The sequence below is a fragment of the Conger conger genome, chromosome 5 (genome assembly GCF_963514075.1).
Source record: "Conger conger chromosome 5, fConCon1.1, whole genome shotgun sequence".
Taxonomy (NCBI): domain Eukaryota; kingdom Metazoa; phylum Chordata; class Actinopteri; order Anguilliformes; family Congridae; genus Conger; species Conger conger.
Window position 1 is genome coordinate 31,570,021 of NC_083764.1, and position 27,625 is coordinate 31,597,645.

The 27,625-nt window shown below is 40.9% G+C and overlaps 1 protein-coding gene across 1 annotated transcript in view; it reads left to right on the forward strand.

Annotated features, from left to right (window-relative positions):
• Positions 1-27,625, forward strand: part of ahctf1 (AT hook containing transcription factor 1) — a 180,049-nt gene that overhangs the window by 94,674 nt on the left and 57,750 nt on the right. The window contains exons 6-15 of the mRNA XM_061241130.1: positions 12,757-12,873; positions 14,926-15,010; positions 15,387-15,537; positions 16,317-16,449; positions 17,314-17,495; positions 17,582-17,643; positions 17,755-17,883; positions 19,448-19,538; positions 21,308-21,397; positions 24,390-24,530. Coding sequence (XP_061097114.1) covers positions 12,757-12,873; positions 14,926-15,010; positions 15,387-15,537; positions 16,317-16,449; positions 17,314-17,495; positions 17,582-17,643; positions 17,755-17,883; positions 19,448-19,538; positions 21,308-21,397; positions 24,390-24,530 — 1,181 coding nt within the window. The remainder of the gene's footprint in view (positions 1-12,756; positions 12,874-14,925; positions 15,011-15,386; positions 15,538-16,316; positions 16,450-17,313; positions 17,496-17,581; positions 17,644-17,754; positions 17,884-19,447; positions 19,539-21,307; positions 21,398-24,389; positions 24,531-27,625) is intronic.

The following is a 27,625-nucleotide window of genomic DNA, read 5'->3' on the forward strand; positions in this document are numbered from 1 at the left end:
TGTTGCCAGATGGTGGCGCTATAACATTGACCCGTTCTTGGGATATGGATGTGATTATAGTTCAACACTAAACATATTTCTAAAATATCAGCCAGATCAGACGATGTAGACCATGAAATTATGACCACTTCCTGTTGGCGCGGCGTGACATAAAAATTGCACGCCTCGCCATTACCATCCTGTTTGAGCTATCGAAAATATCCTGGCAATTTAGCATCATGACTATCCTGAGACCATTCTGACCAAAGTTGGTGTGAATGCGATGAACCCCCTAGGAGGAGTACGTAAAAGTGTAGTACGTGTAAAACACACAAAATCCAAAATAGCTCACTTCCTGTTTGCATATTTGCATCAATGCGAATGAGAAATGTGTTTGAATTGAGGAGCCACACATGGTTACCAAATTAGTTTCATGTAGTTCAAAGTGCCTGCCCACAATAGACAACAATGCAATGGGGGGGGGGGGTCAGCGCAATAGGGGGCGCTGTGGAGTCCCTCGGCCACACCCAGGTCTGAGCATCTGATAGATCCTGACGGCCACCACTTCTGATGTGTCTGCAAAATTTCAAGACTTTTTAGCCATGGCAAGGCCCTCAAAAATGCCCATTTGACGGAAGAGAAAGAATAATAATAATAATAATAATAATAATAATAATAATAATAATCCTTCCAATAACAATAGGGTCCTTCGCACCCTACGGTGCTTGGGCCCTAATAATAATAATAATAATAATAATAATAATAATAATCCTTCCAATAACAATAGGGTCCTTCGCACCCTACGGTGCTTGGGCCCTAATAATAATCCTTCCAATAACAATAGGGTCCTTCGCACCCTACGGTGCTTGGGCCCTAATAATCCTTCCAATAACAATAGGGTCCTTCGCACCCTACGGTGCTTGGGCCCTAATAATAATAATCTTTACAATAACAATAGGGTCCTTCGCACCCTACGGTGCTTGGGCCCTAAATATAACTGCAAGCAGCAATGAACGGGCCCAAGCACCATGGGCGCAACCGCCTTGGTGGCATAGTTGTGCCAATGACATGTTTAACAATATGTACACACTTTGGAAATAATCACCTTCCTTGGCAATGTATAGTGTGCACAGGAATTCCCCTTTGATCAATGAAGATGTTGGTGTTGCTATTGGAATGCATCAATGATATGAGACTCACTTCCAGTTGCCAGATGGTGGCGCTATGATATTGAGCCGTGTATGGTTTTTGAATTTGATTACACTCCAATAATAAACCTATTTCAAAATTTTCAGCCACATCGGAAGATGTTGAGTGAAATTAAGGTCAATTCAATGTTCTAGTTTCCAGATGGTGGCGCTATAACATTGAGTCGTTTTTGGAATATGGATTTAATTACACTCCAACAATATACATATTTCTAAATTTTCGGCCACATCGGAAGATGTCGAGTAAAATGAAAGCCACTTCCTGTTGCCAGATGGTGGCGCTATAACATTGAGTCATTTTTGGGATATGGATGTGATTACACTCCCACAACGAACATATCTGTGTAATATCAACCAGATCAGACCATCTAGAATGAAATTACGACCACTTCCTGTTGCCGCGGCGAGACCTCAAATTGTACGCCTCGCCATAGCCGTACCGTTTGACATATCAGAAATATCCTTTCAATTTAGCATCAAGATTATCCTGAGACCATTCTCACCACATTTGGTGTGAATGTGATGAACTCCCTAGGAGGAGTATTTCAGAGTTTGGTACGTGTAAAAACACTTAAAAACACACAAAATCCAGAATAGCTCACTTCCTGTTTGGAAAAGTTAAGGGATGCAAATGAGAAATGTGTGTGTCTTGAGGAGACCCATATGCATACCATATTCGGTGAATTTACGTGAAAGTATATGTCCACAATATTAGAAAAGAACCATAGGGGGCGCTGCGTAGCCACGCCCAGATGTATGTGGATATGGATGTGATTGCACTCCAACAGTGAATATATCTGTAAAATTTCAGCCCAATCAGACAATGTAGAACGGAATTAAGCCCACTTCCTGTTTTCGCTCGTAACGTGTGTATTGTACGCCTCGCCATTGCCAAACCATTTGAGATATCAAAAAGCCGTTTGGCTTTTAGGGTCAGGACTATCCTAAGATCATGCTGACTTCATTTGGTGTGAATGTGATGAATACCCTAGCAGGAACACATACAAATATGATAAAAACCTCACTTCCTGTTGCCAGATGGTGGCGCTATAACATTGACTTCTTCTTGGGACATGGATGTGAGTATACTCACACAATGAACATATTTGTAAAATATCAGCCAGATCAGACGATGTAAACCACAAAATTATGGCCACTTCCTTTTGGCGCGGCGTGACATAAAAATTGTACGCCTCGCCATGACCATACCGTTTGAGATATCAAAAATATCCTGGCAATTTAGAATCATGACTATCTTGAGACCATTCTTACCCCATTTGGTGTGAATGCGATGAACCGCCTAGGAGGAGTACTTAAAAGTGTAGTACATGTGAAAACGCACAAAATTCAAAATGGCTGACTTCCTGTTCGCATATTTGCATCAATGCGAATGAGAAATGTGTTTCAATTGAGGAGCCACACATGCCTACCAAATTAGGTTCATGTAGCTCAAAGTGCCTGCCCACAATAGACAACAATGCAGGGGGGGGGGGGGGTCAGCGCAATAGGGGGCGCTGTGGAGTCCCTCGGCCAAACCCAGGTCTGAGCATCTGATACATCCTGACGGCCACCACTTCTGATGTGTCTGCAAAATTTCAAGACTTTTTAGCCAGGGCAAGGCCCTCAAAAATGCCCATTTGACGGAAGAGAAAGAATAATAATAAATATAGCTGCAAGCAGCAATGAACGGGCCCAAGCACCATGGGCGCAACCGCCTTGGTGGCATAGTTGTGCCAATGACATGTTTCACAACATGTACACACTTTGGAAATAATCACCTTCCTGGACAACGTATAGTGTGCACAGGAATTCCCCTTTGATCAATGAGGATGTTGGTGCTGCTATTGGAATGCATCAATGATATAAGCCTCACTTCCTGTTGCCAGATGGTGGCGCTATAATATTGAACCATGTATGGTTTTTGAATTTGATTACACTCCAATAATAAACCTATTTCTAAATTCTAAGCCACATCAGAAGATGTTGAGTGAAATTAAGGCCGCTTCCTGTTGCCAGCAGGTGGCGATGTGACATTGAGCATTTATTGGAACATGGATGTGATTATAATCCAACATGGAACATATCTCTAAAGCAGGGGTCACCAACACGGTGCCCGCGGGCACCAGGTCGCCCCCAAGGACCACATGAGTCGCCCGCAGGCCTGTTCTAAAAATAGCACAACTCACTAGTGAGCTGCATCTAAAATTTAATTTTATTCTGTTGCTATTTTTTTTTAATCACACTTGCATTTATATAGATTTAAAAATGACAATATCTTAAAAATATGTTTACTATCCATGAAGTTGAAAAGTTTAGGTGAACTCTGACCCACTCTAGTTCAAAGGTCAGTATTGTGCACGTGACAAAACAAACTGGTAGCGCTTAGTATGACTCAGTACCCATGAAGTAGCTTTCAGTTTCAGAAAGGTTGGTGACCCCTGCTCTAAAGCGTCAGCAAAATCAGACGATGTGAAATGAAATGAAGCCACACTTCCTGTTCCCAGGAGGTGGTGCTATGCCATTGAGCCTTTATTGGGATATGGATGAGATTACATTCCAAAAATGAACATGAGTGAAGTTTCAGCCACATGAGACAATGTAGAATGAAACAAAAATAACTTCTAGCTTGAACATTGTGATAACATGCTACAGTCCTGTATGGAGAGCAGATATTAATTAATTTCCATAGTTTTTACACGGGGAGGCACAATTTATGCTTGAAAAGTCATTAGGCTATAGATATGCACTCAAAATAAAACCATTACCTTCAAGAAACTGTTCAATTTTATTGTGGCTGCACCGGGGATGGAACCGCGGACCTTGCATGTCTTAATCCACTGTCTGAACCATTAAGCTCTACTGCCCTCTGATACACGTACGCCATCTATTGGCCAAAAGTTGTATGTTTCCTTTTATCTTGGTTAAATAATTTCTCTCCGAAGTGTCGGATAATATTGCATTAAACGTCGAGTTAGCCAGCATCATTCTTTTCCATTTCACCGGTAATTATGCTGCCTGAAACGCATTTGTTCAGCCAAATCTAAAGGAGATGCCAAGTCTCTGCCCTCAATCCGGTATTTTCATATTAAGTCAAAAATTCCTAGCGAAATTGTATGTTCTCTTAATTCGTGTTTAATGACAAGCAAAATAAACTAACATAGCTGGCGATTTAACTGAAAGTTTTCTATTCATGTAAACAAACGTAGCTGACCTGTTTTTTGACTCACACAGACAGTGGACAGGCTGGCTGCTGTTAGCCAATGCGCGTCATCTCGCAACGACCTGCATGCGATAACTTTGTTGAACATAACGGTCTCATGTTAACACAGAGTTCGACCAGAGCCATCTCAAACGTTAACGTTTCTTTTTGACTTTTGACTCTTTTAAATATATGCTACTCTCCTGCCAGTTAAAGACAGTCATTAAATGTCTTTAATATTTATTTCAGATATTCAATTCATATAATGAAAATAGATGCAAAGAAACGTCGGGCTGGGTGTTGTCAATACATTTTGTCACGTAGGCTGCAGCTGTAAATCATACATCGTTATGCCTACTGGCTCGCTAGAAAAAAAAAAAAAAACCTATCGTTGAAAAATCAGTTGAAGGAAGAAATATATAAAAGTTCCACTTTCTGCCAATAAATGGAATCCCCGTATCAGAAATGGGGGGAAGTTACAGCGACGCAGTTAGTCTGTGAGTAGAATAGATTGTGTAGACAACTTCACTGTTTCCACAAAGGAACCAAAAATGTGCTTTTTAACAGGACTTGGTCAGTGTAATGATATAAATGCTAGCATTCGATTATGGTCAACGGTACCCAAAATGCCCGTTGCACCAGCCATCATAACAAATGTCCCAATATAGGATCGATTTAAACCTCTATATATTTTTATTTCACGTTGGCAGTGTAGGCTATTATGTGTATTCCGACGCGAATTACATTTAATTGGGTTACGGCATTCACTTCAATCGAATGAAGTCAAATAGAAACGGCTCGAAATCCATAATAAGGCTTCTTGGTTTTCAAGCTAACTTTCCGAACAGCTGTTTTGTATTGAGTCCTTAAAATGCTACAACACGGTTTTTTATGAACCAAATAACATTGAACGTCATTGCAAGATATGCATTATATGTGTTAATCTTTGAAATATATGATACTTTCCTGCCAGTAAAAGCCTGTCTTTTATTTTAGTTATTCAATCCATATAATTAAGGTGGATGAGAAAAAACGTTGCTGTGGGCTGGGTGTTGTCAGTACATTTTGTCACGTAGGCTGCCGCTGTTCCTCATACATCGTTATGGTTACTGGCTCGCAAGAAGAAACAAAACTTGTCATTGAGGAATTACTTGAGAAACAATACCAACTTTTGCCAGTAGATGGCAGTCGCGTATTAGAAATGGGAGAGTCATTTGCGACTTGCGTTGAAGTTTTAAGACTGGATATAATGAGTCTCCAGCGAAAATAGTGAACTATTATTGCTTAATGGATGTGATGACACTCCAACAATGAACATATGTGAAAAGTTGTAGCCTCAAAATCAGGCAATGTAGAATTTAATACCTTTTTGAAATTATTTAATACATAATTGTATTAAAACATGAACTGTTTGGGCAGCATTACAAGTTAATTTTAAGGCTGACCATAGCCATACCATTCCAAGATATTAAAAATCAGTTTATAGTTGTGTGTCAGGGCTATAATATCATGCTGACCACATTTTGTGTGAATGTGATGAACCCCCTAGGAAGAGTATTTCAAAGTTTGGTACGTGAAAAAACACTTAAAAACACACAAAATCCAAAATAGCTCACTTCATGTTGGGAAAAGTTAAGGGATGCAAATGAGAAATGTGTGTGTCTTGAGGAGACCCATATGCCTACCAAACGTGGTGCATTTACGTGAAAGTATATGTCCACAATATTAGAAAAAAGCCATAGGGGGCGCTGTGTAGCCACGCCCAGATGAATGTGGATATGGATGTGATTGCACTCCAAAAGTGAATATATTTGTAAAATATCAGCCCGATCAGATGATGTAGAACGGAATTAAGCCCACTTCCTGTTTTTGGGCGTAACGTGTGTATTATACGCCTCGCCATTGCCAAACCGTTTGAGATATCAAAAATCCTTTCGTCATTTAGGGTCAGGACTATTCTAAGATCATGATGACTACATTTGGTGTGAATGTGATGAATACCCTAGCAGGAACGCATACAAACATGATAAAAACCTCACTTCCGTTGCCAGATGGTGGCGCTATAACATTGATTTCTTCTTGGTATATGGATGTGATTACACTTTAACAGTGAACATATTTGTAAAATATCAGCCAGATCAGACAATGTAGACCATGAATTTATGGCTACTTCCTGTTGGCGCGGCGTGACATGAAAATTGTACGCCTCGCCATGACCATACCGTTTGAGATATCAAAAATATCCTTCAGAATTAGTATCATGACTATCCTGAGACCAATTTGACCACATTTCGTGTGAATGCAATGAACCCCCTAGGAGGAGTACTTAAAAGTGTAGTACGTGTAAAATGCACAAAATTCAAAATGGCTAACTTCCTGTTCACATATTTCATTCGATGCGAATGAGAAATGTGTTTGTCCAGAGGAGGCCCACATGCACACCAAATTAGGTGAAGGTAGGTCAAAGTGCCTGTCCACAATAGAAGACAAAGCATTAGGGGGCGCTGTGGAGTCCCTCGGCCACGCCCAGGTCTGAGCATCTGATACATCCTGACGGCCACCACTTCTGATGTGTCTGCAAAATATCAAGACTTTTTAGCCAGGGCAAGGCCCTCAAAAATGCCCATTTGACGGAAGAGAAAGAATAATAATAATAATAATAATAATAATAATAATAATAATAATCCTTCCAATAACAATAGGGTCCTTCGCACCCTACGGTGCTTGGGCCCTAATAATAATAATAATAATAATAATCCTTCCAATAACAATAGGGTCCTTCGCACCCTATGGTGCTTGGGCCCTAATAATAATAATAATAATAATAATAATAATAATCTTTACAATAACAATAGGGTCCTTCGCACCCTACGGTGCTTGGGCCCTAATAATAATAATAATAATAATAATAATCCTTCCAATAACAATAGGGTCCTTCGCACCCTACGGTGCTTGGGCCCTAATAATCCTTCCAATACATTACATTACATTATTGGCATTTGGCAGACGCTCTTATCCAGAGCGACGTACAACAAAGTGCATACCCATAACCAGGGATAAGTTCGCTGAAAGACCCTAGAGGTAAGTACAATTTCAACTGCTACCTGTACAACAATGATAAGGACAAGGGCCATTTTTTTTTTTTTTTTTTTTTTTTTTTTGAACAAACAAACAAAGAGCAAAAGTCACCAAAGTTAACTATCCGAACACTGCTTACCTAGCCAACTAAATTACTGATACACAAGTCACAGAGACAACAATTAAGGTTCACAGGGAGGTAGGGAGGGATGGGGAGAGGTGCTGTTTGAAGAGGTGTGTCTTCAGCTTGCGCTTGAAGGTGGGGAGGGATTCTATAGTTCTGACCTCAACGGGGAGTTCGTTCCACCACCGTGGAGCCAGAACAGACAGTAGTCGTGAGCGTGAGGTGGAGGTTCTGAGAGGGGGAGGTGCCAAGCGGCCTGTGGAGGCTGAACGAAGAGGTCTGGCAGGGGTGTAGGGTCTGATGATTTTTTGCAGATAAGCTGGGGAAGACCCTTTAACTGCTTGGAAGGCTAGCACCAATGTTTTGAATTTGATGCGAGCCATGACAGGCAGCCAGTGGAGGGAAGTAAGCAGGGGGGTGACGTGTGAGTATTTGGGAAGGTTGAAGACCAGACGAGCTGCTGCATTCTGGATGAGTTGGAGGGGTCTGATGGCAGACGCTGGGAGGCCAGCCAAGAGGGAATTGCAGTAGTCCAGGCGGGACAGAACCATCGCTTGGACCAGGAGCTGGGTCGAGTAGGGGGTGAGAAAGGGGCGGATTCTCCGTATGTTGTATAGGAAGAACCTGCAAGACCGGGTCACCGCCGCAATGTTCTCGGAAAGGGACAGTCTGCTGTCCATCACCACGCCGAGGTTCCTTGCACTGGGTGACGGCGTGAGTGTGGTATCCCCGAGGGAAATGGAGAGATCCAGATGGGGAGAGGTATTAGCAGGGATGAATATCATTTCAGTTTTACCTGGGTTGAGCTTTAGATGGTGGTTGTCCATCCAGCTCTGGATGTCCCTCAGGCAAGCAGAGATACGGGCTGAAACCTGCGTATCAGACGGCGGGAACGAGACGAAGAGTTGGGTATCGTCCGCATAGCAGTGGTAGGATAGCCCATGTGCAGTGATCACAGGGCCAAGGGAGCGAGTGTAGAGAGAAAAAAGAAGCGGGCCAAGGACTGAGCCCTGGGGAACTCCTGTGGCGAGGGGCCGAGGTGTCGATACCGAACCAGCCCAGGCAACCTGGAAGGAGCGACCAGAGAGGTAGGACTCAATCCAGTCCAGGGCTGTGCCACAGATGCCCGTTGCTGACAGGGCAGACAGGAGGATGGAGTGATCCACAGTGTCGAAGGCAGCAGAGAGATCTAGAAGAATGAGGACAGAGGAGAGGGAGGCTGCTCGTGCGGCATGAAGTGACTCACTGACGGAGAGGAGCGCAGTCTCTGTCGAGTGGCCCGATCTGAAGCCAGACTGATGGGGGTCTAGCAGGTTGTTGTTAGAAAAGAAGGAAGAAAGTTGAGTAGAAGCGGCTCGTTCTATAGTTTTAGAAAGGAAAGGAAGAAGAGATACCGGGCGGTAGTTCTGGATGATGGAGGGATCCAGGGTAGGCTTTTTTAGCAGCGGAGTGATGTGGGCCCTCTTGGAGGATGCCGGAAAACAGCCGGAAGACAGGGAGGAGTTGACAAGGGAGGTGACAAATGGGAGAATGTCAGGTGTGATAGTTTGGAGAAGAGAAGAGGGGATAGGGTCAAGGGCACAGGTTGTAGGGCGGTGGGAGAGCAGGAGTTGAGAAACATCAGAGTCTGTAAGGGGGGAGAAAGTGGAAACGTCGGGCTGGGTGTTGTCAATACATTTTGTCACGTAGGCTGCAGCTGTAAATCATACATCGTTATGCCTACTGGCTCGCTAGAAAAAAAATAATAATAATCTTTACAATAACAATAGGGTCCTTCGCACCCTACGGTGCTTGGGCCCTAATAATAATAATCTTTACAATAACAATAGGGTCCTTCGAACCCTACGGTGCTTGGGCCCTAATAATAATAATAATAATAATAATAATAATAATCTTTACAATAACAATAGGGTCCTTTGCACCCTACGGTGCTTGGGCCCTAATAATAATCTTTTCAATAACAATAGGGTCCTTCGCACCCTACGGTGCTTGGGCCCTAAATAATCTTTACAATAACAATTGGGTCCTTCGCACCCTACGGTGCTTGGGCCCTAATAATAATAATAATAATAATCATAATCCTTCCAATAACAATAGGGTCCTTCGCACCCTACGGTGCTTGGGCCCTAATAATAATAATAATAATAATAATAAAAATAATAATCCTTCCAATAACAATAGGGTCCTTCGCACCCTACGGTGCTTGGGCCCTAATAATCCTTGCAATAACAATAGGGTCCTTCGCACCCTACGGTGCTTGGGCCCTAATAATAATAATAATCCTTCCAAAAACAATAGGGTCCTTCGCACCCTACGGTGCTTGGGCCCTAATAATAATAATAATAATAATAATAATAATAATAATAATAATAATAATCCTTCCAATAACAATAGGGTCCTTCGCACCCTACGGTGCTTGGGCCCTAATAATAATCTTTACAATAACAATAGGGTTCTTCGCCCCCTACGGTGCTTGGGCCCTAATAATAATAATAATCCTTCCAATAACAATAGGGTCCTTCGCACCCTACGGTGCTTGGGCCCTAATAATAATAATAATCCTTCCAATAACAATAGGGTCATTCGCACCCTACGGTGCTTGGGCCCTAATAATAATAATAATAATAATAATAATAATCCTTCCAATAACAATAGGGTCCTTCGCACCCTACGGTGCTTGGGCCCTAATAATAATAATCCTTCCAATAACAATAGGGTCCTTCGCACCCTACAGTGCTTGGACCCTAATAATCCTTCCAATAACAATAGGGTCCTTCGCACCCTACGGTGCTTGGGCCCTAATAATAATCTTTACAATAACAATAGGGTCCTTCGCACCCTACGGTGCTTGGGCCCTAAATAATCTTTACAATAACAATTGGGTCCTTCGCACCTTACGGTGCTTGGGCCCTAATAATCTTTACAATAACAATAGGGTGCTTCGCACCCTACGGTGCTTGGGCCCTAATAATAATAATAATAATAATAATAATCCTTCCAATAACAATAGGGTCCTTCGCACCCTACGGTGCTTGGGCCCTAATCATAATCCTTCCAATAACAATAGGGTCCTTCGCACCCTACGGTGCTTGGGCCCTAATAATCCTTCCAATAACAGTCGGGTCCTTCGCACTCTACGGTGCTTGGGCCCTAAAAATGATTGCACCTACACGAAAGCTGAGTGTCAGAAAACAATGTTATTCAAGAAAGTAACATAATTCCTATACAACAGGATGATTCGTGCACCTTAGCAGCAAGATTTAAGTCTAATGCTGGTATTGTTTGAGGAGAGAGATCTGTCATAGACCATACGCTGCGTCGCCATCTTGGTCCAATTTCTGTTATTATGTGAAGAATTGATTTACAAAGAACAGGCAGAAGCTCCTTCAGTAACTTTGTCTATATGGGGTCTAGAGACATGATGTGGCCCATTTAATTAATTTGGATGCCTTTTTCTCAGGGAAAGCAAATGTGTAGAAAGTGAGCATGTCTCCAAATACCAAGCAAGGCGTGTTATGCTGCTGGCTCACTCGGCTGCATTTAATAAAATTGTATTTATAAGTGGGTTTTTTTCCCCAGAAAATAATTTAGTTATACATATTTACTAATGTTCTATATGTTATTTAAAAATAAAATGCATTATGTTCAATGGCAAAATTACATAAAAAAATTATGCGTTCAAAATATAATGCCGGCCTATGCCCGCATTTCGCTATGGCTGGATATCAGCACTGATTTCCCGATTCGATTTGATTCTGAATCACAATGTTTTGATTCCATTTTCAATTTGACTTTATGCCAATTCACAAGAAACCGATTCGATTTCCAATTCAATATCAATTTCTGTAAGGGTATTTCTGTCGTAATACCAATTACACTTTGATATGAAAGAGAGTTGGGGAGTTGCTTGTAAAAAATCTTTGCGAAAATGGAAAATCCATTCATAAAGTCCTTTCAGTGCTCATCCCTCAATCTATTAGCCACATAAACATGATGCCCAGGTTACAGCTTGCTAAGAAGTACCTAAAAGAGCCTGCACAGTACTGTAAAAGGTCTTGTGGACAGTGGAGACCAAGATAGACTCAGAGTATCAGAGTGATGGCAAGAGCAAAGTGTGGAGGCTAAAAAGAAACTGCCCAAGAACCCCCCGCCCCCCCATCTCATCTGAGAAGTGAGTTTGGAAGTGTTATAGTTATAGAGGGCATATTTGGCTGCCACGGGTGCTGGCTCAATTGCTGTCATTAATACTGTAACTGCTGATAGCAGCAGCCAAATTAATTCTCAAGTGTACAGAAGCATCTGATCAGCCATTTGAGTTGCATTGGAAAACCACACATGCATATCACTAAATTTCAGCCGTTTCATCACCAGCAGTAGTACACAGAAAACGCGTGAAGAGCACTGAGAACATGCCCCACTGGAGTGTAATATTTCAGAAACATGCCTCCAAAAAATGTTACTACGATAGGCACTTCAAGCCATATTTGATTCTGTTAATGAAGATGTTGTTTCAGGAATTCAAATAAAAGTGTGACAAGAATATCGTGATTTAAATTGGTTATGTTTGTTTCTAATGTTTGTGTAATAAAATTCAAATACATTTTTTTTCTAATTTATAAAGCAATGACCTATTGACATTGTCTTGTAAGATGATATGCCTAAGGTGGTGCTTTTTCTTTTGGCAACTGGTGAAGTATGAAATATTGTCAACAAATGAATATATTAATGTACAAATGAATATAGTATGTGGAACTTTTCTTTTATTTTTATCTCAAATAATAGGGCCCATCAACTCATGAATATCATCCAAACATAAGTATGAGACTTTCTGATCGCCCCATAGGTGCTGCACGGAGGGGTTATTTATTACATAAACCTGCGTAATCTATAAAAAACCAAGGGTAGTGAAACATTCACCTCCGTTTTCAAGGAGTTCAATCAAATGTCTCCCAACTCATTGGATGGTGCTTCATCCCACAGCAAGGCAATGTTTAATTTCAAATCCAGTGAGCTACAGAGCCAAAAGAAAATAAATTGTACCACTGTTTTTGTTAGCAAAAGCCAGTTAACATCTTCGAGCAAATGTTGACCTTCACTACACAAATAGACAATGAGATATGTTGCAGTCATTTACCATCGCTGCATGTTTTTCCTGCATTGTCTCTTAGGTACCATTCCCAACTGGAGGGGGGCAAGGTGCCTGTGTATGCCTTCACCTTTCAAGAACCTGAGAATGACCCTCGTAACTGCTGCTACCTGTGGGCCGTGCAGTCAACCCAGGATCAGTGAGCTCCCCGTATACGCCATACTATTTTCTGCCAAAACCATTATAAGTTCTTGTTTTTGGAGCAATTCTTGTGTAGTGGTGCTCAGGCCATCATGTCTTCGAAGTGGACGTGCAAGGAGGGGTTAGGGGTGATTTTGGGTCATGGTTAGGGTTGTTAAATCGTTCCCAAACCTCTGTTGCCCGCCTCTTTACCCATCTACATTGGCAACTACTAACAATTTTCTGTCTTACGCTTTTTTTCATATTCCATTATGAATATAAAGACTTGTAGTGATGCACGGCACAACTAACGATTTTCCAATGCCATGTCTGAAAGCTGTTCAGTCCAGCCGACGCGTGTTCTCAGTTTATACAGAAACAAATGCAATTATCCTAAATTAGGTGTAATCGTAGCTCAACAGAATCCCACTTGTAATTCCCATTGGACATACAGTTCAGACACGCTCCATGCTCGCCGTCCATGGACATTACACAATGCAGGGTACACTGGCAACATTTCACACAGTTTACAGCACAGCTTGCAAATAAGATAAATACTGTGACCACTTTATTAGGTAGACCTGTACACCAGCTTGTTAATATAAATATTTGGATTAACAAGCTGGTTTACGGGTCTACCTGTTCAGACCACATGTCAAATGTGGAACAAATGTGATCTACTTTCACTGTTGAATGATTGTTGGTGCCATACAGGGTGGTAGTATCTCACTGCTGATCTCTAGAGTCTCTAGAGCAGAGGTCACCAACCCTAGTCCTGGAGAGCTACTGGGTCTGCTGGTTTTCGCTGTTACTCTGCACTTAATTGATCAATTAGAGCAGATGATTACACAGCTAACTCACCTCACCTGGTTATCTGGGACTCAGCAGGGTGCTCATTTTAAGGTGAAAACAAAAACCAGCAGACCCAGTAGCTCTCCAGGACCAGGGTTGGTCTAGAGTCCGCAAAGAATGGTGCAAAAAAACTAAACATCTAGTGAGCTGCAGTTCTGCAGGCAGAAAATCTCATTGTTAATGAGAGGGGTCAGAGGAGGACAGCCAGACAGGTCGAAGGTGACAGTAACACAAATAACCTTGCAATACAACAGTGGTATGCAGAAGAGCATCTCTGACACACAAAACTCATCAAAGTGGGTAGGCTACAGCAGCAGAAGACCAATAGGTCTAAAAAATAAGTTGAATACATAGGTAATAGTGCTCACTGAGGCTATATCATATCATAATGATATCATATCATTTTGTCTAAGAACACACTGCTGAAACAGGAATGGAGAAATGTGCCAAATTCATGATGAGTGGGGAATTTATTCGTTTTTTTTAAATTACAGTACTGTGCAAAAGTCTTAGGCTCTTGTATAACATTCTGTAAAGATAAGATTCTTTCGAAAATAATACAATGAAAGGTCCTAAATAAACGTACTGTACATTTTACATTACATTTTAGTAATTTGGCAGAATAGTTTAAAACTGAATCAAATCAATATTTTTTGTGACCACCCTTCAGCGTTAAAACTGCATCACTTCTCTGAGATAGCCAACGCTGTCCTGCAGTTCTGTAAGACAATTAGCAGGGATGTCTTACAAGCATGTTGGAGAACTTGCCACAGTTCTTCTGCAGTCTTTGGTTGGCCCCTTGCTTCTGATCTCAGACAGCCTTGATCAAGTTATGTACAAAGTGGTCATTTACTTACAGTAATATGTTACTTTTTAATACAAAAATCTCTCTCTAAAATGTAATCTTTTGGAAAATGAATATTTGGAAATCTCAAATGTGTTCTTTTATACTGACACACACAAAAAAATAAATATATATATATATATATTATATATATATATATATATATATATATATATATATATATATATTATATATATATATATATATATATTATATATATATAATCTAGGGTGCCTAAGACTTCTGCACAGTACTGTATGTTAAATTGAAAAAAAATTTCAGGATTGTGTATGAGAAGCCAGTGTTTTGACTTATTGTTCAGTTGCAATTTTCTTAGAATTGCTCATGCAAATCTTCCACTGGTTCTTTGTCCAGTGAGGCGGATGTTGTCAGTCTCCACCTGCTTCAATTGGCCTTCGGAGAGAGGAAGTGTCTAGCCCTGGGAAAGATACTTTACGAGGTAAATATATACTGGCTACTCTGCTGCCTATTGCAAACACCTTTTAATGAGTTCAGGAAGCATGCAGCATGTTCCTTCATTGCTGGCTTACACCATCATAACCTTCGATACATTGTGGGGTTAAGGGCCTTGCTCAAGGGCCCAACAGCTGCATGGATCTTATCATTGCTACACTCGGGTTTGAAACACCAATCTTCTGAGTTGCGTGCTGTGAGTGTGGTGTGTGATTTTTGGCAATTCAGAAGGCTGTGTTTGAGTGAGTGACGGGCTGATGAATGCTGTTGTGGATGGTCCTCTATTGTGAGTGAGATGAGAAATGTTGTGTTGTGAGTGTGTTGTAAAAGTTTGTAACGTATGCACACTGTATGTCCCTTAGGGTCTGGAATACTGTGAGGAACGCTACAGCCAGGACCTGAATGTCACCACCTTCCCCTCCAGGGCTCAGGCCACCCACACACGCCTACTGGACTGTCAAACCATTGAGAAGTTCCGGCACCACCCTGATCGTGATGATAGCATGAATGAAGGTCTCATCATTTCTCATCAATCCCCATTTCTCATACAGTGTCACATAAAATTCCCAGGAAGGAGAAATATATCAAAATAAGTTACCTGGCACAAACACCGAGAGCTTGAGTGCAAGGCCTGATTTAGTCATGCCTATGAATTTCAGTATACCCCCAGTAAGGATGTTAACAATTTGTTGATTTGTCGGTCGTCAGTCGTGATCGCAAGCTACAAGGCTCGTTTACAAGACCATTGTAAATCCCTTTCGATCATTGAAAAAGGCTCACTGGCACCCCTTTGGTTCCGAAAGAGATTTTGCCATTCATATTTGCCATAAATATTTCAGAAAGTTAGCTGAAGCTTTATAAGCCATGAAGTGAACCATTCATCTACCAGACGAATAATGATATTGTAAAACATTTGTTGAAGAAAAAAATTCTTTAGAAAAAGGGAAAAAAGACTGTAATCAAATCGCTTTCCACTCACTTTCGCGTTTTAAACGGATAGTAATTGTGTATATTTTAGGTTAGTTATGTTTTATATTTAGCACTTTCTTGTATATATAGCAGTGTTGGTCCATGGTGGAGTGGAACAAGTTGCTGACTGATGCAAACTTTGTGCTTTTCATAGAAAGTTCACCCACAAAACTGAGTGGTGGACATCTCCGTGATAGCGCTTTAGTATTGTGGGTGGTGTAGTTTTTCACCAGTCCTGAGCAAGCAATAAAAATGACAATTATGATCTGACGGGTCAAACATTTAATCTTTTTCAGTAAGTTGTATTACCACTTTTTCTCCAGGTGCTTCTCCTGACACCAGTGTGTCAATATTCAGCTGGCAAGTGAAGTCATATGGGCAGGGCAGGCCCACAACATATGTTGGGCTTTTTGACATCAATAGATGGTACCATGCCCAAATGCCAGACTCTCTGAGGTAAGATCTAGTTCCGATATCCTCTATACACTGTGTCCTTTCTGTTTATTACATGCAGACTGCTAGACTGTGTTCTAGGTGCATGGCACGTGTTTGCTGGTACGGATTGCTTATTTAAAATTAAGCTTTTCATTGTGCGCTGCCAATTTTGTCTTGGTTGATTAAAATATTGGCCAGTGCTAATCCAACCATGAAGCAGTGATGGCTTGGTTTCATTACTTTCATGTAACATTTTCCATGTTGCACCTCGCAAGTATTTTTCCCAGCCCGCGGCATTCTTGCCACGTAGGCAAAACATCAAATGAAATATGAGTACATTGCAACTCAGAGACCGATAAAGTATGATCTCCATCTGTAAGACCATACAAAAAAAAGGGGTTTGTTACTCCATTATGGTGAGTCTTTATATCTTTCACACTGCACTGGAGGACTTTAAAATGAACAAAATGTCACATTCAGTGGGCTCTGGAATTATTGGCAACCTTAAATATGTGCAAAAAAACACTAAACCAAAAAATAATAGAGCTTACAAATTTTACTTTCCAACGTGTTGTGTGTTTTATTAATTATTCAGAATCAACCAAAGTCTATTTGAATTTTCAAATGAAAGTATTTTCCCAAAAAACAGCTTTCAAAATGATTAAGACTGCAAGTTCATTACTGCCATGCTTCTGTTGACTTGACCTCTGAATTTGCATTCTAGCATTGCAGCAGTGCATAGTAACAAGGTTCCACTGTTATTAAATATACATAATACCCCATGCATAGGCATAATGTCCCTTTACAGTAAAATCAGGTCTCCCAGGAAGTGAACCATCACTAACAGTTTTGTTTATGAGTTATGGTCTGTGCTTGTGTGATCAGAGCCGGCGAGTCTCTGCATAACTGTCCATACATGGCTGTCTGGTCTTTGGATGCTGTGGTGGAGTTGACCTCGCCCTGCTCCCTGCTGGATATTGCAGTGCACGAGCGTACCCTGAGCAGGGGTCTGCCATACACGTGCCCTCTTCCTGAACAATTCTTCAACCCCACCACCTACAACTTTGGCAAGTTTCTCAACCCAGTGGTTTTCACTACAATAGATGTGGTGGTGCCTTTTTTGTTTTTACTGTAATGCTTTTTACCATTGCAGATGCAACGTGTTTGCTGAACTCTGGAATCATTCACGTGACATGTTCCGGATATCAGAAGGAGGTTTGTTTTGACCAAGTCTGGCTTTTTTTTCTCCCTTCTTCCCCCCCCCCCCCCCCCCATGTACACACCTCTGCAGCCAGAAACTAGCTGATGCAGTTTCCTCTGTTTCAGACATTGAGGTTCTTGAAGAAGTCTGCACCCAGCCTGAGCCAGACCATCCCAGATGGCTACTCTCGCTGCTTGATGTCAGGCCTCTTTTCCCCCCATCTGGTGGATGTGCAGCCTAATGTACTCTCGCAGGTATATTTGTTCTCTCTCTTGCTCCCTGCTTCCTTCCTTTCTTCCCCACAGCACAGTTGTGCACAATAATAAATTGTTGTTCAAGCCATTTTGGCCATGTCTTGTGCTTTTAAGATGTACAGGTCTTTCCTTGTGACAATGTGATTCATTTCAGGCCCTTGGCTGGAAAGAACTGGGATTTGCAATGCCAGTTCCGTAACATAATGTAACCTATTCTTTTTTGCATGCAACCCATTTGCCGTATATATCTGTATTTTGACACACTGCATTGAGAGTGTATTTTTGTAGGTTAACATTACTAGCTGCAGTGGCTACTAATTTTATTTTCCAAAGTAACTTCATGTAACGCTATTCCAATAGTATAATGGGCTGCTATGGTGAACCGTTATGTGGCAGAGCATGTTTTGGGGCAACTTTCTCCCTGATGCAGGAGTCTGATCACATTGATAACTACTCTTATTGGTTACATCCGGCAAGCAGGGTACTTCACCTGCAACATGGATAACGTTAGCTGACATTTCCTTCTGAGAAACAGCTACCGAATTACATATTGTTATGAGTAATAGTCACCATGATACTTAGGTGGCAACATTGATTAAATGTACAATTTTGAGCATTCAAACGCTGCTAGGGGTGCAATGGTGAGAGCAGTGGTATACTGCATATGGAGAACCTAACGTTTACATCATACTATTTCACCGCAATAGTTTTGGGAGCATTCCATTGAGGTGGCAGAATTGTGCAGGTGAAGCAGAATGAAAGGGGCAATTGTGCTATATTTGGCAAGTACTGTCTCATTATCAAACCTTGCTGATCCTTCTTCAACATCCAATTCAAGGCCCTAGTGGTGACATTTCAGGCTGTTAAGGGGACTGCCCCACCTTACATACAATCCTTGATCACTCCCTACTCCCCAGCTAGACCACTCCGGTCTGCCAGCTCTGGTCGCCTTATGGTTCCCTCTCTGCGTGCACCTGGCGGTCGAGCTGCTCGTTCACGCCTGTTTTCTGTTCTGGTTCTTCAGTGGTGGAATGACTTGCCTACCACTGTCAGGACAGCAGAATCCCTCACTGTTAGTCCCCCCTTGTGATTTCCCCCACCCCCCTTTCTGATATCCCTATCCTCCTTGTCTAACCCAAAAAAAATAAGAAATTGCACTTATGATGACGACGATATGTACAGCATTCCATGTGTATTTTCCTAGTTATGGATGTGATGCTTTGACTTTGACTTTGAACCTATGCACTTGTAAATCGCTTTGGATTAAAAGCGTCTGCCAAATGACAAAAATGTGAATGTAAATGTAAGCACTCTGGTTATAAACCAAAATGTCAGGCATACAATCTTTTTTTTCTTTTCTTTCTGTGGCTGCTACCAATTCAACTTTTCCGTTCCCCGGTATCGTACTAAAAAACTTACCAACTGCTGCTTTAAGACTAAGGCAGTGACCTGTTTTTTCAAAACTAGTCACTGGGATCAAGCCCAGTTCGCACTATTACAATATACAGACAGGTTTTGAAGATAGTTATCACCGCTAACTCTTTCTCTCTATCACTGGTTCCAGGAGGAGCAGCTTGATGCTATTCTGTCCACTGCTGTGGAAACCAGCTCTCTGGGGCTCATCACTGGCTGCATCAAGCAGTGGCTGTCCGAAGGTGAGGGAGGGATTTGTTCTTCCTGTCCGGCACAGTTTTCATTCTTCCATCTGTCGTATTCCATAGAGGGAAATTGAATTTGCAGATGGGACCCAGCACAGATGATTATTTATATTTATTTAGGTGGTAGAATTGTTGAATACATTTACGTGATAACAGTGGTTCTATTTCATTCTTCCAGACCGCCAGAGGCAGTTTAAACTAAATGGTGAATGGTTGGCATTTAAATAGCACCGTTATTCACCTGTACAACGCTTATCATTCGCCCATTCATAAACGCACACAGGGCGGGATTGAACCGGTAACCCCCCCGACTGCCGGACGACTGCTCTTAATGTCGCCCACTACTGAATATATTCCACGTCATACCAGCCGCAGGTTGTGTAACGTATGCCAACAACGTCACGTGTGACGTGGAGTGATCTGGGCTGCGTAGCGTGCCCTACAAAAGTCCAGGTTGCCCTGCCTTCTGCTCCTTTTTCCGTTACTAGTGGTTTCCACTTGCAGGTCATGGACAAGGCTGCCTGAATTCAGTCAAATTAATTTTAATTCACGACTGCTGTCGGAGCTGCGATTGCTTTTGAGGTTACAAAACACCACTCCTTGTCCATTCTCGCACTGCATGTCCCATAAGCTGCAACGCAGGAAAGCAGAGAATGGGCATACCTGCTATCAAACCTTCTTGATTGCCGAAACCACTATAAAAGATTATCATTTAATTATTTTTGAAACCAGTGCTGTAAATTGCCATTTTCACACTTTTAGCTTCCAATTATTTAAACATTGTGACTTCTACTGACAGTATTTAAAACGTATTATACTGAAATTATGAATGAAAAACCTCAATTGTCCTTTTTCTGAGAGACATTAACCAATTTCTCAGCATTTAGTTCACTGTAAATAATTCAACTTAGCAATGTAAATGTTGCATATTTTTAACAGCTAGAATAGACGAAATTATTCATATTTGAAACATCACACAGTGTATTACATTTAAAACGTGAATAATATGTAAATAAGAGAAAGGAATTTGGCACCCTGGATAATCTCCTGAAAAAAGAGTGTAACACTGATTGAAAAATCTTTAATGTCCAGCTCTGGGCCCTGTTTCACAAAGGAGGATTACTTTGATAACTGCATTGATTAACTCAATAACTCAAGGGAATGGTTAGCTCTGAACCTTGTATTCCTCTTAAAGCAGCATCTGATGAAATTAGGAGGGGGAAAAAAGCACATATGATATATATCGTCCAAAATTGAAAATATATTGTGACATAGATTTTAGGCCTTATAGCCCAGCTCTTATAGCAAATGCTGTTACTGTCTGGAAAATTGAAATGTGTCAAGACTAATCTAATCATACATAACTATGAAAAAACATGAAACTAGAGCTAACAAGAGTAAAGTAGCCTTCTTTAAATTCTTTATAAAATGCAAGCAGGTGAGTGTGATATTAACAAAAGTTTAATTAATACTTACGTACAAGGGATTGCTAAAAGACTTTGGAGGGGTCCTCGAGAATACACTGATGGACTGTGCATAGAAGAATGCTTCTGGTGTAACAGAATGCCTATAACTTGTTTCGGTACTGCTACGCATACGCGACCCATCAGGTCAGGTGTCAGGCTCAGGGAAAAAATAAAAAAATAAAATCCTTAGTCTGGTGCAGCCCTGGGTAGCCTGATGGCTACTGTCATTGTGGAGATGGTCATGGTCATTCTGTTTTTCCTTTGCAGTAACCCTTGAATGTTCTCTTCCTTTTTACCCAGAGCAACCAGGATCAGCTGTGAACCTGCGCTACATTTTAGAGTGGGCCTGGAATAAGGTGGTGCTTGCTAAGGAACAGCTTGATGGCATTTGTGAGTCTCACAGGCGTGCCCAAACAAACACCATTGAAACATTTTTGAATGAAATTACACTGTTTTTAGTTTCCCACAGGTTCTTTTTGAGTTACTGAAGAATTTATATGACATTACATTAATGGCATTTGGCAGATGCTCTTATCCAGAGTGACATACAACAAAGTGCAAAGTGCATACCCGTAACCAGGGATAAGTGCGCTGAAAGACCCGAGAGGGAAGTACAATTTCAACTGCTCCCTGCGCAACAAAGATAAGGACCAGGGCCTATTTGATCATTGGATTTAAAAAATATTATTATTATATAAGGTTCCTCGCACAGGGTGATGGCGTCAGTGAGGTATCCCCTAGGCAAATGGAGATCCAGATGGGGATGAATATCATTTCAGTCTTACCTGGGTTGAGCTTTAGATGGTGGTTGTCCATCCAGCTCTGGATGTCACTCAGGCAAGCAGAGATACGGGCTGAAACCTGTGTATCAGATGGTGGGAATGAGATGAAGAGTTGGGCATCCTCTGCATAGCAGTGGTAGGATAGACCATGTGCAGTGATAATAGGGCCAAGGGAACGAGTGTAAAGAGAGAAAAGAAGCGGGCCTAGGACTGAGCCCTGGGGAACTCCTGTGGCAAGGGGCCGAGGTGTCGATACTGTACTAGCCCAGGCAACCTGGAAGGAGTGACCAGAGAGGTAGGACTTAATCCAGTTCAGGGCTGTGCCACAGATCCCCCTTGCCGACAGGGAGGACAGGAGGATGGAGTGATCCACAGTGTGAAAGGCAACAGGGAGATCTAGAAGGATGAGGACAGAGGAGAGGGAGGCTGCATTTGAGCGACATACAGTCGATTAGACAATGCAGGAGACAGTCCTTCCCTGGAGCAATGCAGGGTTAAGGGCCTTTGCTCAAGGGCCCAATGGCTGTGCGGATCTTGGTGTGGCTACATCGGGGATCGATCCACTGACCTTGTGGGTCCCAGTCATGTACCTTTGTCACTGCATTTAAGGCTATGGAAGTGCTTGACGGCAGTAAAAATGATGCATTAACACAAGAAATTCTAGTGCAGATGCCATTGGGCTTTGGACTTTAAAATGTAAAACCCTGTAAATGCAATATGCTTCTCCTTCCACAATTTTAGAAATATAGCCATAGTGTGCCATTTTTTTAATGCAAGTCCCCTATCCACCAATAGGAGACTGGTACTGGTCCTCAGGTGTGAATGCTTCAAGATAATAGTTTTGCAAATATGTAGCCAATATAGAGATTGCCATTTTATATAGCTACTGTATGTTCTACAGGCAGTCAAAAGGCCGACTAGTTTTTACACATCGCACCATGCACAGATCAAGTAACCTATAGCAACAGAGTCATGTGTGACGTTGGTTGACCTGGGCTGAGCCATTAATCCCATCCACGCTGCCCCCTTTTGGTTGAGTCGTTGACGTCCCAAATTATTGTTAGGTTTATATTTCTAAGATAATAAAAACTGTGATGTAATTAAACCATGTGATGGTGATACCGATTGTTAAAAAGACTTGTTTGTGAGAACAGCAATTTAGATGCCTCATTTGCAAAGCAAGGCAATAAAACAGCAGGCTCCCCCACACCACGCTAATGTTTTACAACCCTGACCAGACAATAATAGGCATATTCTAATAATCCTTGATACCATTTCTCTACGTAAAAAAATCATGTTCTAATATAAGAACGAAAATATACAATTCAGAAGATGCGTCGATTAAACACATTGTTTTTTGGGGGTTTTTTTTCCCTTTTCTTTTTTCTTAGCTCGCTTTGATCCCTCTAATGTTGGACAGTTTTTCAGTGCTTGCACAATGGGAATGTACAAATAAACATAAAAAAGGCATATACCTTTGTTTGCTCACTCGGTAGCTTGAAGGCTAACTAGCTCGCAAGTTTGGCTGTAGAATGTTACAGTTTACTAATGTTGCATAGCAACTAGGGGTATAACGGTACACCGAAGTCACCACAGTTTGGACATCACGGTTCGGTACCAGTTCGGCACAACGGGAAGAAGCAAAAAACCCCAAATGCATGAGGCTGTGCCTCATTTTGAACAGACAGTTACAGTTCCACCACTGTATGCTTTAACAAGTTAGATCTGTTTCCGCACACATACCCTACAACTGTCAAACAACGCCGACACACCGTCCTCGTCCAATCCACCACTCACTCTCCATTGCTGTCGTAGTTCACGGGAACCCAAAAACTTCCCGTACGGCTGATTTCTAGCTCCTGTATGTCATTTGCACTCGCCATATTGTGACTGACTCAGTCAGACACCAGTCAGCTTGAGCTAAGCTTAACATGGCATGTTGCTAACTTGCTAACGGCTTACACCTTAAGGCTTACGGGTTGAACTCACTTTTGCGAAATTTGGTTTTGCTCTATGTTCCTCAATCTTCGCACATAGGCTACCGCATATTCTCTGTACGACTGCATGCACTGAACCATAAGGTCCGTATGAATACACATACCGTTACACCCCTATAGCAACCACCTCACCCTAGTTACTAGCATGCCGGAACGAATTCTCAATTTATTTTTATTTCTGTTTGTTAAACTGCATATTTTGAAACTCGAATGGGATTTGTGATCTTGTAACAATGTTTTAATTCTAAAATATTACTTATTGTACCTTTAAGCAATGTACTAATTTAGTGTTTTTTGTAATATGTTAAATGCTATTTTTCATCCTGCAAACATGATTCTGACAGCCCGCAGTAGAGTAAATCTGTCCCATACTTCTGACCTGTTGGACCCAATCCTATTGCAGGGGTCTAGTGTGTATTTTGCCTGACATTAACCGCTACTTTTGCCTTTGTATTGCCAATTCCTTTCAGTGTCTACTAATATCTTTCACCCTATTTGAAGATTGCTTTGAACATATTGTATGAAAAACACTATAAATATAGCTGGAATGTGCACTCAATGAACACTGTGCTCAATCATCAATATTCTCTCTGTACCTTCCAGGTGCCCCCCTGTTTGACTGCTCCTCCAACTTCACAGACCCTCAAACCCTCCAGCTACTGCAGCACAGCCAACGCCTGCTGGGTAACCTCAGTGCCATCTTCCACTGCCTACTGAATGAGGCTCATCAACTCACACAGAAAGGTACAACCAAAAGTATTTGCTGGTGTCAGTAACTCTTTTGATCACTTGATTGATTATATTAACACAGTAACAACTAGTGTAACACGTAGGTGGTGTGTGTTAATAAACTAATTTCTATAGGCTCAATGTAATCCTATATGCTATTCCATAGGAGAGTGGACATGACGTGAAAAGTTTATCCTCATCGCAAGAGAAAATAAATATTTTTCCTGTGTGGAATATGAGTTCTAATGGTTATGCAGACTGAAAAAATAATTGAAATTTGTCCAATATTTTTCTAAATATCGCTAGAATTGTAATAGACATACTTTGTGGGCAGACAGAAGAGATGGAGCAATCAGTGTTTATTTTAGGTCACATGAATGGGATTGTCCATTGTGGTTTATGGTTTTCTTTTCACGCAACCACCATCAGTTGGCAAATATGAGAGTATAGGTTATATCCTCTTTGGCACTGGCATCACGAATATAACTTTTAAAGATTTAAATCGATCGTATAGTGGGAATTTAGCTGTTTATGGATGGTGCAATTTTCAATGCCTTTGACTGTAATCGAATGCTTTAGTTTTTATTGTTCTACTGACCAAGTACTGTTAAAAAGCTAATTGTATGGGTTAATACTATTGGCTTATGCTGGCTACATCATACTAACCTCATGGGGACCAGTTAAGGCCAAAAACACAGTAGCACAAACTATGTTTTCTGTGACACAAAGCGGTCTACGCTCTAAAGCTCATTTTTGCCCTCCCTACATGAAGTTATCTAACTTTATAATATATTGCTTGTAACATATTGCTGGCTTTAGACGCAAATATCAACAGCTAATGTTGGCTAGCTAACTTGTTTACTGAACGTTAAGTTAACGTTAGCTGATAAGTATAAACATTAACAACATCCACATTTCTATAACACTACTAGTTCTGATACATTGTATTATGCATTTTAATTGCTGTTTGAACCAGCTCCACCCTGCACCACACGTTTACAATTTAATACGACTTTCAGAAAAAGGGTTGGCTAACCCATAACCAGTACCAGCTCTTGTCGTGGCATGTAGCGAAGTTCTAAATTGCGAAACGGAGTTGTTAGCTGATACAGTGAGCATTTTCAAATGAAAAACTGCTTGGATGCATTGAAATGGAGAAGTCTGTTTTTCATTTATACTCATGCTTATTTGTATATTGCAGTAAGTGCTGGGTAGATTCTTGTTCTAAAAAGGTATTGTAAATGCATTCTTTGTACCTTAAAAATATGAAAATACTGTACATGAGCGAGCATGTTTAGTGTTATGATTCATATTCACTGAAATATGGATGAAGGTGTTTTTTTTTTTCCACACTTAAGATTAACGAGCAGGGCAGTTTTACTGAAGAAGCTTACCCATGGGCCCCAAGTGGTAAAAGACCCAAAAAAAAAAAAAGAAGTAAATAAACCGCGAGAATTGAAAGAAAATTCTGACTGTCAGTATCAGCCTTCAGTCAAAATCTCAACGTCAAAGAAATTATAATGGTAATGTATCAAAGTCACGTGCGTCAAGCGTCATATTAACATCCGCTGGAATTAGGAGCTGCCCTGAATCTACTGGCTGCCACCACTCTGCCAAGAACATGTCCAAGTAAGAAAGCGGAGTGTGAAAGCGCAAAAAACAAAAAGACTAACAACATTTTGAAACTTTCTTGTGTATATAATAAAAGGGAACATTTTATTTTATCTTCCAGCTTACAGAAATTTTATAATCATTACTTTGCTTAAAATAATATTTCAAATAAAGTTCTTTCTAATCATCTAAATCAGAAAATGAATTATTATTTTATTTTCATGATTTTTTTATTATTTTTTACAATGCCCATGCATAGCCATTACAGAAAAAACATTAAATGTAGAGGAACAAAGTTTTAGGCTTTTTAAAAAGCCTAAAGAGTAGCCTATGTTCACCGTGTCAAAACAAGGGATTTAAAAAAGTTTTTGTAATGACGTGATGCTTGCAAACAGACACAGAAAGCATAACTAAATTTGAATGACTAACTCATTTCATCCAAATAAATTGAAAATAGCTAGCTAATGCTAGCTTTCATGTGAGGCTGATGGGAAACATTAGCCTATAGAGACGGGATGTTGTTAACTTTTGCTCATCAGTACAAACATTAACTTAACGTTAAAGTAAACAAATGTTTGTTATACCACTTGGCTGATGTTAGCTGTCTATGGTGTAAAGTCCAGCTATGACTAGCTTGATATACCAGCTACCCTGCTGTTTCAAACCATGTTGAGTATGGAGCTGGTCTAACTGATCAACCAGCTACTGTTGTTTCAAAAGCTAGCTTGAGCTCTTTTTTTTCAGCTGGGGTTAATATTCGTTTGCAAAGCTAGACAGGGATGTAACATTACAAGTGACCTGAAAACAATGATAGTGTTCATTTTTGGCTGTGGGTTTACTGTCTTGGGAACTTATGAGGGACAAAGTGAGGTTTCAGATCAGTTTGCATTTCTTCACCCTCCCCACGCCCGCCTCAGTGGGAGTGCTAATGTGTGTTCAGTTAACTTGAATGACTGTAGATTTCAATGCTCCTGATAAGGTGAAACCTCAGTTGCTGTGTGCCTTGTTCAAGAAAAAAAAACATACCCTGGCTTATAAGTTAGAGAAAAAAGAAAGGGTTTATTTATCCTCATTGCAGATATAAACAAACCAATATACACGTTCCACTGACACGGTCTAAAAACTACATTCCCATCGATTTCCCCCCTCCCCATATCATACCGTCTTATGAGCAAACAATTACACAACCTCATTCTCTAAACAGTGTCTATACGTTTTTATTATCTATTTTAAAGTTTGTATTTCGAGGCCTACAATATAATGTTGGTCTACTTAGAAAGAATACGAGCACAGGGAATTGCAGTTTATCGTAAAACGTGATTTCAATTGTAATTGTAGCCTACTAAAGACAGGCTCCTTATCGCAGATTGTTTAAATCGAAATGGGTGTATCAATATTAAATGTCTTGGCAAAATGCCAATACCAAAGTAGATTTTTTGTTATTTTCCTGTGGCCTAGTATTTTAACACAAAAAGTTAAAATCAGTCTTCAGGGCTGCA